General features: G+C 45.9%; 1 protein-coding gene across 1 annotated transcript in view; it reads left to right on the top strand.

The window, feature by feature from the left end:
* LOC138657969 (galectin-related protein-like) overlaps window positions 1-14,692 on the top strand; it is a 45,956-nt gene that overhangs the window by 6,236 nt on the left and 25,028 nt on the right. The window contains exon 3 of the mRNA XM_069745554.1: window positions 34-82. Within this exon, the coding sequence (XP_069601655.1) occupies window positions 34-82 (49 nt within the window). The remainder of the gene's footprint in view (window positions 1-33; window positions 83-14,692) is intronic.

Raw genomic sequence — 14,692 nt, 5'->3', positions numbered from 1 at the left:
TGGCATTTTTCTGATCTTCTTGCATCCGCACAGATTACAGAACTCCTGGAATACTTCTGCTTCAAAGGCTGGGCCTTGGACGGTGAGTACCTTTCCAGGGTAACCATGTGGTTGACAAAAGTGTTATTGCAATGCCTTGGCTGCCGTCTTTGCTGTTTGGTCCTTAACAGGCACGACTACCAGGAATCTTGAGTAATGATCCACTATGGTCAAAGCATAGACATAGCCTGACCGGCTTGGGGTTAGCTGCACATGGTCTAAGGGTACCGTCACACTATACGATTTACCTACGATCACGACCAGCGATATGACCTGGCCGTGATCGTAGGTAAATCGTAGTGTGGTCGCTGGGGAGCTGTCACACAGACAGCTCTCCAGCGACCAACGATGCCGAGGTCCCTGGGTAACCAGGGTAAACATCGGGTAACTAAGCGCAGGACCGCGCTTAGTTACCCGATGTTTACCCTGGTTACAAGCGTTAAACTAAAAAAAAACAAACAGCACATACTTACATTCTGGTGTCCGTCAGGTCCTTTGCAGTCTGCTTCCCTCTGCTTCCCGCACTCACAGACTGCCGGCCGTAAAGTGAAAGTGAAAGCACAGCCGCTGTGCTCTGCTTTCACTTTACGGCCGGCAGTCACAGTGCGGGAAGCAGACGGCAAGGGACCTGACGGACACCAGAATGTAAGTATGTGCTGTTTGTTTTTTTTTAGTTTAACGCTTGTAACCAGGGTAAACATCGGGTAACTAAGCGCGGTCCTGCGCTTAGTTACCCGATGTTTACCCTGGTTACAAGCGAACGCATCGCTGGATCGCATCGCTAGATCGCTAGATCGGTGTCACACACACCGATCTAGCGATGACAGCGGGAGATCCAGCGATGAAAGAAAGTTCCATACGATCTGCTACGACGTACGATTCTCAGCAGGATCCCTGATCGCTGCTGCGTGTCAGACACAGCGATATCGTAACGATATCGCTGGAACGTCACGAATCGTACCGTCGTAGCGATCGAAATGTTATAGTGTGACGGTACCCTTAGGCTACCAATTCAAGTGACTGTTTGGTGACTATGGGTTGTAGGGGAGCCCTCTGGCTGTCACGGTCCTTTGTGCGCAAATTGCATGGGCCACACTCTCATCATCACTTTTGCATGGCTCTTCTCATGCCAATCCAGTAGGACTTCCAACTTCTTCCATCTGAAGTGTCCCGATCCATTGTGATACGCTTCCAAGACCATTGGCGCATCTTGTCTCGGGACTACCACCTGCCAGACCAGCTCATGAGTGCATGGGTCGATATTCCTCCAACACAGCTTACCATCGTAGATAAACAATTTGCCCTTCTTCTTCCATAACTGTTGAGTCTCTTGTGGAGCATTTGGACCAGGGTGTGAATCGGCTTGTGTCAGCAGCTCTTTTACCAGACGGACTACTGGGTCACTATCCTGTGTTTCTGCCCACCCATGGTGGGGCAATGGGTTTACCGTAGCTTCTTGCCTGTCATTGCGCTTGTTCTTCACATAATGGGAAAGTGGGTCACCTCGGGGCAGTGGAAGGCTGGTAACTCAATCTCTTCGAGTGCTTCTGGATCTTCTCCCACTTCTGGTAAATGGGGCATCCTAAACAGCGCATCGGCATTTGCGTTCTTGGGCCCTGCACGGTACTTGATGGTAAACTCGTAGTTGGACAATCGTGCCATCCATTGCTGTTCCAATGCACCTAGTTTTCTCGTCTCCAGTTGAGTCAGCGCAAAATTTGAGAACCAACATTTTTTTTTGTTAGGGAGTTATAAGGGTTAAAAGTTGACCAGCAATTTCTCATTTTTACAACACCATTTTGTTTTAGGGACCACATCACATTTAAAGTCATTTTGAGGGGTCTATATGATAGAAAATAACCAAGTGTGACACCATTCTAAAAACTGCACCCCTCAAGGTGCTCAAAACCACATTCAAGAAGTTTATGAACCCTTCAGGTGTTTCACAGGAATTTTTGGAATGTTTTAAAAAAAATTAACATTGAACTTTTTTTCACAAAAAAATTAATTCAGCTCCAATTTGTTTTATTTTACTAAGGATAACAGGAGAAAGTAGACCACAAAAGTTGTTGTACAATTTGTCCTGTGTACGCTGATACCCTATATGTGGGGGTAAACCACTGTTTGGGCGCATGGCAGAGCTCGGAAGGGAAGGAGCGCCATTTGACTTTTCAATGCAAAATTGACTGGAATTGAGATGGGACGCCATGTTGCATTTGGAGATCCACTGATGTGCTCATTGAAACCCCCAACAAGTGACACAATTTTGGAAAGTAGACTTAAGGAACTTATATAGATGTGTCGTGAGCACATTGACCCACCAAGTGCTTCACAGAAGTTTATAATGCAGAGCCGTAAAAATAAAAAAATCATATTTTTTCACAAAAATTATCTTTTCGCCCCCAATTTTTTATTTTCCCAAAAGTAAGAGAAGACATTGGACCCAAAAAGTTGTTGTGCAATTTATCCTGAGTACGCTGATACCCCATATGTGGGGGTAAACCACCGACTGGGCGCATGGCAGAGCTCGGAAGGGAAAGAGCACCATTTGGAATGCAGACTTAGATGGTATGGTCTGCAGGCGTCATGTTGCATTTGCAGAGCCCCTGATGTACCTAAACAGTAGAAACCCCCCCCCCACAAGTGACCCCATATTGGAAACTAGACCACCCAAGGAACTTATCTAGATGTGTTGTGAAAGCTTTGAACCCTCAAGTGTTTCACTACAGTTTATAATGCAGAGCCGTGAAAATAAAAAATCAATTTTTTCTTCAAAAATTATTTTTTAGCCTCCAGTTTTGTATTTTTCCAAGGATAACAGGAGAAATTGGACCCCAAAAGTTGTTGTCCAATTTGTCCTGATTACGCTGATACCCCATATGTGGGGGTGAACCACCGTTTGGGTGCAGGGCAGAGCTCGAAAGGGAAGGAGCGCCATTTGGAATGCAGACTTAGATGGATTGGTCTGCAGGCGTCACGTTGCATTTGCAGAGCCCCTAATGTACCTAAACAGTAGAAACCCCCCACAAGTGACCCCATATTGGAAACTAGACCCCCCAAGGAACTTATCTAGATGTGTTGTGAGAACTTTGAACCTCCAAGTGTTTCACTACAGTTTTGTGGGAAAAAAAATGTTTTTTTAGCCCCCCAAATTTTTATTTTACCAAGGGTAACAAGAGAGATTGGACCCCAAAAGTTGTTGTCCATTTTGTCCTGAGTACGCTGACACCCCATATGTTGGGGTAAACCCCTGTTTGGGCGCACGGGAGAGCTCGGAAGGGAAGGAGCACTGTTTTACTTTTTCAACGCAGAATTGGCTGGAATTGAGATCGGACGCCATGTCGTGTTTGGAGAGCCCTGATGTGCCTAAAGAGTGGAAACCCCCAATTGTAACTGAAACCCTAACCCAACCACACCCCTAATCCCAACCACACCCCTAACCCCAACCACACCCCTAACCCTAACACACCCTTAACTCTAATCCCAACCACACCCCTAACTGTTATGATCTGGTGGCCTTGGAGCAGCATGAGACGTACTCTGGAGAAGGTGGAACCTGTACTGACCGCAAACCCTGAACCTAGAGAACAGAAAAAAGGATGATCCAAAGGCCAAAATATATGAAAAAATACCAAATTTTATTCAATTACAACCGTATAAAAGCATATGATCGTAGTGTAACATATAGGGAAAGCACAACCACCCATAAGATACCATCATACATACTACGCACATCCACAGGATACATGTGGCAACACACGGTCGTAAACTAGGACAATGCAGGCAAAAAACCTAACCGAGTAATAACTTAATACAGAACTATAATTATACCTAGCCCGATCACTGCCCACAGGGAAACCTCACTTAGCTATGTGGAGTATACATCTGCACTGCAGACCTCCTATATAGTATATCCTGCTACCCTGAGTATTCCCCATGTCCCCACAGTCGGTAGCACACATGGCTACGAAGCCCCATAATGACCAATCAATCTCTACATAATTACCTGCTCCGAACGATGGGGGAATGTTGCCAATCCTGCGGTAGCGCGTCCGCAGGATTGGCAACATTCCCCCATCGTTCGGAGCAGGTAATTATGTAGAGATTGATTGGTCATTATGGGGCTTCGTAGCCATGTGTGCTGCCGACTGTGGGGACATGGGGAATACTCAGGGTAGCAGGATATACTATATAGGAGGTCTGCAGTGCAGATGTATACTCCACATAGCTAAGTGAGGTTTCCCTGTGGGCAGTGATCGGGCTAGGTATAATTATAGTTCTGTATTAAGTTATTACTCGGTTAGGTTTTTTGCCTGCATTGTCCTAGTTTACGACCGTGTGTTGCCACATGTATCCTGTGGATGTGCGTAGTATGTATGATGGTATCTTATGGGTGGTTGTGCTTTCCCTATATGTTACACTACGATCATATGCTTTTATACGGCTGTAATTGAATAAAATTTGGTATTTTTTCATATATTTTGGCCTTTGGATCATCCTTTTTTCTGTTCTCTATGTAGTATTTGATGATAGGCTCTACTGTCCTATTATTTCTAGCATGGTATATGAGTTGGTATTTAGTGATTGATTTTCAATTATTGTGTTACCATGTTTTTGTGTCATATTCACCTCTGTATAAACCCTGAACCTAGCAGCGCAACTAGAAGTAGCCGTGGGAGGTACCTAACACTCCCTAGACCCCTCGGCACAGCCTAAGATCTAACTACCCCTAAAGACAGAAACAGGAAACCTATCTTGCCTCAGAGAAAATCCCCAAAGGATAGATAGCCCCCCACAAATATTGACTGTGAGAGGAGAGGGAAATAACATACGCAGATATGAAATCAGATTTTAGCATAGGAGGCCATACTAGCTAAAAAGAAAGAATAGAACAGAGTACTATGCGGTCAGTATAAAAACACTAGAAAATATCCACCGCAGAAAATACGGATCACCACATCTGACTAAAGACATGGGGGGTATATCTGCATCTCCAGAGAAATAGCTAGGCTGCAAAAAATCCTTCACAGACCAAGCTGGACAAGACAAAAACATGAAAATGCACAGAACTATAAGGTCCACTGCAGGTGGACAGCGAAAACAAAGCCAGGACTTATCTTTGTAGAAAAACACAGCAAACTGGAGAGACCAGCAGGGAAGTGAATCCTTCAAGAACAATGGACAACTGGCACTGACTAAAGGATCCAGCAAAGCTATATAACCCAGTCAGTTTTGCAATTAGTAGATACACCTGTCCACTCCTGCAGTCCAGGCACAACTGCATTACCCTCTACAACCACCAGAGGGAGTCCAAAAGCTGAATTCACAACACCTAACCCTAATCCCAACCATAACCCTAACCACACCCCTAACCCTGACACACCCCTAACCCTAATCCCAACCACACCCCTAACCCTAATCCCAACCATAACCCTAACCACACCCCTAACCCTGACACACCCCCAACCCTAATCCCAACCGTAAATGTAATCCAAACCCTAACCCTAACTTTAGCCCCAACCCTAACCCTAACTTTAGCCCCAACCCTAACTTTAACCCCAACCCTAACTGTAGCCCTAACCCTAAATTTAGCCCCAACCCTAACCCTAACTTTAGCCCCAGCCCTAACCCTAACTGTAGCCCTAACCCTAGCCCCAACTCTAACCCTAGCCCCAACCCTAGCCCTAACACTAACCCTAGCCCTAACCCTAATGGGAAAATGGAAATAAATACATTTTTTAAATTTTATTATTTTTCCCTAACTAAAGGGGTCATGAAGGGGGGTTTGATTTACTATTTATAGCGGGTTTTTTATCGGATTTTTATGATTGGCAGCCGTCACACACTAAAAGATGCTTTTTATTGCAAAAAAATAGTTTTTGCATCTCCACATTTTGAGAACTATAATTTTTCCATATTTTGGTCCACAGAGTCATGTGAGATCTTGTTTTTTGCAGGATGAGTTGACGTTTTTATTAGTAACATTTTCGTGACATTTTTTGATCGCTTTTTATTCCGATTTTTCTGAGGCAGAATAACCAAAAACCAGCTATTCATGAATTTCTTTTGTGGGGGGCATTTATACCGTTCCATGTTTGGTAAAATTGATAAAGCAGTTTTATTCTTCGGGTCAGTACGATTACAGTGATATCTCCTTTATTTCATTTTTTATGTTTTGGCGCTTTTATACGATAAAAACTATTTTATAGAAAAATAATTATTTTTGCATCGCTTTATTCTGAGGACTATAACTTTTTTTATTTTTTTGCTGATGATGCTGTTTGGTGGCTCATTTTTTGGCGGGACAAGATGACGTTTTCAGCGTTACCATGGTTATTTATATTTTATTTTTGATTGCGTGTTATTTCACTTTTTGTTCGGCGGTATGATAAAGCGTTGTTTTTTGCCTCGTTTTTTTTTTTTACGGTGTTCACTGAAGGGGTTAACTAGTGGGACAGTTTTATGGGTCGGGTCTTTACAGACGCGGCGATGCTAAATATGTGTACCTTTATTGTTTTTTTTATTTAGATAAAGAAATGTATTTATGGGAACAATATTTTTTTTTCTTTATTTAGGAAATTTTTTTTGCACATCTAAATATATATTTTTTTACATTATCACATTGTCCCAGTGGGGACATCCCTATATAGTGACAGATCGCTGATCTGACACTTTGCAGAGCACTGTGTCAGATTAGCGATGTGGCATGCCCTGCTCCAGGCTTACAGGCGCTTGCTTTGAGCAGGCGCTTGTAAGCCACCTCTCTTCAGGACCCGGAAGTAGCCCCACGGGCATTTTGGATCTGGAGCCTGCAGGGAGGAGACGCTCGGTACAACGCGAGCACATCGCGTTGTACCGAGCGTCTCAGGGAAGTGTTATGGACCTGGTGGTTAGGAGCACCCGGAACGACCTGATGGTTAAACTCACACAAGACAAACTCTGGGAAGTGGGAACTCTGCTGACCGCAACCCCTAATCCTATCACAACAACTAGAAATAGCCGTGGAGCGTACCTAACTCGGCCTAGACGCCTCTTCACAGCCTAAGAGCTAACTAGCCCTAGAAGTAGAAAATAAAGCCTACCTTGCCTCAGAGAAATTCCCCAAAGGAAAAGGCAGCCCCCCACATATATTGACTGTGAGTAAAGACGAAGTCACAAACACAGAAATGAAACAGGTTTCAGCAAAGGGAGGCCAGACTTACTAAATAGACTGAGGATAGGAAAGGTATCTTTGCGGTCAGCACAAAAACTACAAAAAGACCACGCAGAGTGTGCAAAAAGACCTCCGCACCGACTCACGGTGCGGAGGTGCCACTCTGCATCCCAGAGCTTCCAGCTAGCAAAACAAAATCATGAAAGCAAGCTGGACAAGAAAACAATGAACAAATAATTAACTAGCAGGGACTTAGCTTCTGCTGGAGTAGACAGGTCACCAGAAAGATCCAAGAGCGAACTGAACCAGTACAAGAACATTGACAGCTGGCATGGAGTAACGATCTGAGTGGAGTTAAATAGAGCAGCCAGCCAATGAATAAACTCTGTCACCTGTGGAAGGAACCTCAGAAGCAGCAGCTCCACTCACAGCCACCAGAGGGAGTCCATGGACAGAACTCGCCGAAGTACCACAGGAGGGAGTTCGATAACAGAATTCACAACAGTACCCCCCCTTGAGGAGGGGTCACCGAACCCTCACCAGAGCCCCCAGGGCCGATCAGGACGAGCCAAATGAAAGGCACGAACTAGATCGGCAGCATGAACATCAGAGGCAAAAACCCAGGAATTATCTTCCTGACCATAACCCTTCCACTTGACCAGGTACTGGAGCTTCCGTCTCGAAATACGAGAATCCAAAATCTTCTCCACCACATACTCCAACTCCCCCTCGACCAACACCGGGGCAGGAGGATCAACGGAGGGAACCATAGGCGCCACGTATCTCCGCAATAACGACCTATGGAACACATTATGGATGGCAAAAGAAGCTGGAAGGGTCAAACGAAATGACACAGGATTGAGAACTTCAGAAATCTTATACGGACCAATGAAACGAGGCTTAAACTTAGGAGAGGAAACCTTCATAGGAACATGACGAGACGACAACCAAACCAAATCCCCAACACGAAGTCGGGGACCAACACAGCGCCGGCGGTTAGCGAAACATTGAGCCTTCTCCTGGGACAATGTCAAATTGTCCACCACATGAGTCCAAATCTGCTGCAACCTGTCCACCACAGTATCCACACCAGGACAGTCCGAAGGCTCAACCTGCCCTGAAGAGAAACGAGGATGGAAACCAGAATTACAGAAAAAGGGCGAAACCAAAGTAGCCGAGCTGGCCCGATAATTAAGGGCGAACTCAGCCAAAGGCAAGAAGGACACCCAATCATCCTGATCAGCAGAAACAAAGCATCTCAGATATGCTTCCAAAGTCTGATTAGTTCGTTCGGTTTGGCCATTTGTCTGAGGATGGAAAGCCGAAGAAAAAGACAAATCAATGCCCATCTTAGCACAAAAGGACTGCCAAAACCTCGAAACGAACTGGGAACCTCTGTCCGAGACGATGTTCTCCAAAATGCCATGCAAACGAACCACATGCTGGAAAAACAATGGCACCAAATCAGAGGAGGAAGACAATTTAGACAAGGGTACCAAATGGACCATCTTAGAGAAGCGATCACAAACCACCCAAATGACCGACATCCTTTGAGAGACAGGGAGATCTGAAATAAAATCCATGGAAATATGTGTCCAGGGCCTCTTCGGGACCGGCAAGGGCAAAAGCAACCCACTGGCACGAGAACAGCAGGGCTTAGCCCGAGCACAAGTCCCACAGGACTGCACAAAAGAACGCACATCCCGTGACAAAGAAGGCCACCAAAAGGATCTAGCCACCAAATCTCTGGTACCAAAGATTCCCGGATGACCCGCTAACACCGAACAATGAACCTCAGAGATAACTCTACTAGTCCATCTATCAGGGACAAACAGTTTCTCCGCTGGACAACGGTCAGGTCTATCAGCCTGAAATTTCTGCAGCACACGCCGCAAATCAGGGGAGATGGCAGACAAAATTACCCCCTCTTTGAGAATACCCGCCGGCTCAGGAACACCCGGAGAGTCAGGCACAAAACTCCTTGACAGGGCATCAGCCTTCACTTTCTTAGAGCCCGGAAGGTACGAAACCACAAAATCGAAACGAGAGAAAAACAGCGACCATCGAGCCTGTCTAGGATTCAGCCGTTTGGCAGACTCGAGATAAGTCAAATTCTTGTGATCCGTCAAGACAACCACGCGATGCTTGGCTCCTTCAAGCCAATGTCACCACTCCTCGAATGCCCACTTCATGGCCAACAACTCTCGATTGCCAACATCATAATTAGGCTCAGCAGGCGAAAATTTTCTAGAAAAGAAGGCACATGTTTTCATCACCGAGCCATCAGAACTTCTTTGCGACAAAACAGCTCCTGCTCCAATCTCAGAAGCATCAACCTCGACCTGAAACGGAAGTGAAACATCTGGCTGGCACAACACAGGGGCAGAAGAAATACGACGCTTCAACTCCTGAAAAGCCTCTACGGCCGCAGAGGACCAATTGACCACATCAGCACCTTTCTTGGTCAAATCAGTCAACGGTTTAGCAACACTAGAATTAGCGATGAAGCGACGGTAAAAATTAGCAAAGCCCAGGAACTTCTGCAGGCTCTTCACAGATGTTGGCTGAGTCCAATCATAAATGGCCTGAACTTTAACAGGGTCCATCTCGATAGTAGAAGGGGAAAAAATGAAACCCAAAAATGAAACCTTCTGAACTCCAAAGAGACATTTCGACCCCTTCACAAACAAGGAATTCGCACGAAGGACCTGGAACACCATTCTGACCTGCTTCACATGAGAATCCCAATCATCCGAAAAGACCAAAATATCATCCAAATATACAATCATGAATCTATCCAGGTACTCTCGGAAGATGTCATGCATAAAGGACTGAAACACAGATGGAGCATTAGAAAGCCCGAATGGCATAACCAGGTACTCAAAATGGCCCTCGGGCGTATTAAATGCTGTTTTCCATTCATCGCCCTGTTTAATTCGCACAAGATTATACGCACCACGAAGATCTATCTTGGTGAACCAACTAGCCCCCTTAATCCGAGCAAACAAATCAGACAGCAGCGGCAAAGGGTACTGAAATTTGACTGTGATCTTATTAAGAAGGCGGTAATCAATACAAGGTCTCAAAGAGCCATCCTTCTTGGCCACAAAAAAGAACCCTGCTCCCAACGGTGATGACGACGGGCGAATATGACCTTTCTCCAAGGATTCCTTTATATAACTCCGCATAGCGACGTGCTCTGGCACAGATAAATTAAACAGTCGGCCCTTAGGAAACTTACTACCAGGAATCAAATTAACAGCACAATCGCAATCCCTATGAGGAGGTAGGGCACCGGATTTGGGCTCTTCAAATACATCCCGGTAATCTGACAAAAACTCATGGACTTCAGAAGGAGTGGAAGGTGAAATTGACAGCAATGGAACATCACCATGTACCCCCTGACAACCCCAGCCGGACACAGACAGATTTCCAATCTAATACTGGATTATGGACCTGTAGCCATGGCAACCCCAAAACGACCACATCATGCAGATTATGCAACACCAAAAAGCGAATATTCTCCTGATGTGCAGGAGCCATGCACATGGTCAATTGAGTCCAGTACTGAGGCTTATTCTTGGCCAAAGGCGTAGCATCAATCCCTCTCAATGGAATAGGATGCTGCAAGGGCTCCAAGAAAAAACCACAGCGCCTGGCAAACTCCAAGTCCATCAAATTCAGGGCAGCGCCTGAATCCACAAATGCCATAACAGAATAGGACGACAGAGAGCAAATCAGAATAACGGACAAAAGAAATTTAGACTGTACCGTACCAATGGTGGCAGACCTAGCGAACCACTTAGTGCGCTTAGGACAATCGGAGATAGCATGAGTGGAATCACCACAGTAAAAACACAGCCCATTCCGACGTCTGTGTTCTTGCCGTTCAACTCTGGTAAAGTCCTATCACACTGCATAGGCTCAGGCCTATGCTCAGAGAATACCGCCAAATGGTGCACAGCTTTGCGCTCACGCAAGCGCTGATCGATCTGAATGGCCAAGGACATAGACTCATTCAGACCAGCAGGCGTGGGAAATCCCACCATGACATCCTTAAGGGCTTCAGAAAGACCCTTTCTGAAAATTGCCGCCAGGGCACACTCATTCCACTGAGTAAGCACAGACCACTTTCTAAACTTCTGACAGTACACCTCCGCTTCATCCTGACCCTGACACAAAGCCAGCAAGATTTTCTCTGCCTGATCCACTGAATTAGGTTCATCATAAAGCAATCCAAGCGCCAGAAAAAACGCATCTACATCACGCAATGCAGGATCTCCTGGCGCAAGGGAAAATGCCCAGTCTTGAGGGTCACCACGCAACAAAGAAATAATGATTTTTACTTGTTGAACGGGGTCACCAGAGGAGCGGGGTTTCAAAGCTAGAAACAATTTACAATTATTTTTGAAATTCAGGAACTTAGATCTATCCCCAGAAAACAAATCAGGAATTGGAATTCTAGGCTCTAACATCGGATTCTGAACCACAAAATCTTGAATGTTTTGTACCCTTGCAGTGAGATGATCCACACAAGAGGACAGACCTTGAATGTCCATATCTACACCTGTGTCCTGAACCACCCAGAGGTTAAGGGGAAAAGAAAGACAAAACACACTGCAGAGAAAAAAAAATGTTCTCAGAACTTCTCTTATCCCTCTATTGAGATGCATTAATACTTTGGGCCAGCTGTACTGTTATGGACCTGGTGGTTAGGAGCACCCGGAATGACCTGATGGTTATACTCACACAAGACAAACTCTGGGAAGTGGGAACTCTGTTGACCGCAACCCCTAATCCTATCACAACAACTAGAAATAACAAAATCTTGAATGTTTTGTACCCTTGCAGTGAGATGATCCACACAAGAGGACAGACCTTGAATGTCCATATCTACACCTGTGTCCTGAACCACCCAGAGGTTAAGGGGAAAAGAAAGACAAAACACACTGCAGAGAAAAAAAAATGTTCTCAGAACTTCTCTTATCCCTCTATTGAGATGCATTAATACTTTGGGCCAGCTGTACTGTTATGGACCTGGTGGTTAGGAGCACCCGGAATGACCTGATGGTTATACTCACACAAGACAAACTCTGGGAAGTGGGAACTCTGTTGACCGCAACCCCTAATCCTATCACAACAACTAGAAATAGCCGTGGAGCGTACCTAACTCGGCCTAGACGCCTCTTCACAGCCTAAGAGCTAACTAGCCCTAGAAGTAGAAAATAAAGCCTACCTTGCCTCAGAGAAATTCCCCAAAGGAAAAGGCAGCCCCCCACATATATTGACTGTGAGTAAAGATGAAGTCACAAACACAGAAATGAAACAGGTTTCAGCAAAGGGAGGCCAGACTTACTAAATAGACTGAGGATAGGAAAGGTATCTTTGCGGTCAGCACAAAAACTACAAAAAGACCACGCAGAGTGTGCAAAAAGACCTCCGCACCGACTCACGGTGCGGAGGTGCCACTCTGCATCCCAGAGCTTCCAGCTAGCAAAACAAAATCATGAAAGCAAGCTGGACAAGAAATCAGTGAACAAATAATTAACTAGCAGGGACTTAGCTTCTGCTGGAGTAGACAGGTCACCAGAAAGATCCAAGAGCGAACTTAACCAATACAAGAACATTGACAGCTGGCATGGAGTAACGATCTGAGTGGAGTTAAATAGAGCAGCCAGCCAATGAATAAACTCCGTCACCTGTGGAAGGAACCTCAGAAGCAGCAGCTCCACTCACAGCCACCAGAGGGAGTCCATGGACAGAACTCGCCGAAGTACCATTCATGACCACAGGAGGGAGTTCGATAACAGAATTCACAACAGGGAAGCCCGTAGGGAGCGCCCTCCCTGCATGATTCTTCCCTATGCCCCCGGAACGCTGCGATCATCTTTGATCGCGGTGTGTTGAGGGTTAATGTGCCAGGAGCGGTCAGTGACAGCTCCTGGCACATAGTGCCGGATGTCAGCTGCGATAGTTAGCTGACATCCGGCCGCGATCCCTCCCTGAGCGCGGCCGATTGCATATGACGTACTATCCCGTCACTGGGAATTAAGTGCCAGGTCACCTCTTCAGGATAGTACGTCATATGGGATTAAGGGGTTAATGCAAGGTTTTTGCTTTTTTCAATGTTTGTCTGTCTCAAGCTACCTTCATATAAGTTGGGTCCTCGCTTTATCGGTCCTTTTCAGGTTCTCAAACAAATAAGTGCCTTATCCTCCTGGTCTCTTTACGAATCCCCAATTCATTAATGACCGGGTACCACTTCTGATCCAGTCAGCTATGAAGATATTTTCAAGATAGACAATATTCTAGCCACAAAAAGGGTAAGAGTAAAAACCTTTTTTCTTGTGGATTGGAAGGGGTTCAGTCCTAAGGAGAGGTCGTGGGAGCCCAGGTAGAGCATCCATACCCCTCTCCTTCTCGAGAGCTTTCTTGTGGGCCAGAAGAAGAGGGAGCCTAACGGGAAGTAATTTAGCGTCGGTGTCCCATCCCCCTCTCATGCATGCATCTGGCAGATCTCCGGGTACTGCACTTAGGGGGTGCATGAGCTCCCAGTCTCGAAAAGAGACAGCGCGTACCATCCTAAAGTGTCCCCTGCCACTGGTGGCTAGGAGACAATTAAGGCTACGTTCACATTTGCGTTGTGCGATGTTGCGTCGGAGACGCAACGCACAACGCAAACAAAAACGCAACAAAACGCACGCTAAAACACTGCGTTTTGCGACGCATGCGTCCTTTTTTGCCGAAAAATGGACGCAAAAAAAATGCAACTTGCTGCGTCCTCTGCGCCCTACGCTTGCGGCAAAAAAAATGCATGCATCGCAAAACGCAGCACAACGCATGTCCATGCGCCCCCCATGTTAAATATAGGGGCGCATGACGCATGCGTCGCCGCAGCGGCGCCCGACGCTGCGTCGCACAACGCTAATGTGAACGTAGCCTAAGGCACCTCCACCTGTGTTCACTCTCCTTGCCTGAATGGCTGTTAGTTCTCAGGTGCCCTGTTCCAGTATACCTGTCTGTAAACGCCTGTACCTGCTTGCATCTGCTGTGCCTGCCTGTATACCAAGCGTACCTGCCAGCAATATCAATGTATGAATTTCCTGGGGTGAACGAGAAGAAGCCTCAGTGGATCAGATCTGCAACGTTGGTCCAGCCTAAACACTTTCTGCAGGCATTACAAGCAGGACGTTTTGTCTAGTCAGCAGACTGCCTTTTGGAAGAAAGGTCCTCCAGGTACTAGTCCCGCCATAGTCCTTTTATTTGGTATTCTGGTGTGCTGTAAGGAGGGACGTCCTGGAAAGTAGGAATTAGTCGTACAGATAAGTCGTACATGACAGCACCCTTAGGCCACGTTCACACGTTCAGTATTTAGTTCGTTTTTATATCAGGATTTGTAAGCCAAAACCAGGAGTGGAACAAATAGAGGAAAAGTATAATAGAAACATATGCACCACTTCTGCATTTATCACCCACTCCTGATTTTGGCTGAGAAATACT

Source organism: Ranitomeya imitator, chromosome 1 (assembly GCF_032444005.1).
Source record: "Ranitomeya imitator isolate aRanImi1 chromosome 1, aRanImi1.pri, whole genome shotgun sequence".
In the NCBI taxonomy this organism is placed as follows: Eukaryota; Metazoa; Chordata; class Amphibia; order Anura; family Dendrobatidae; genus Ranitomeya; species Ranitomeya imitator.
The sequence above is the reverse complement of the archived record's forward strand: the minus strand, read 5'-3'. Positions and strand labels throughout refer to the sequence as shown.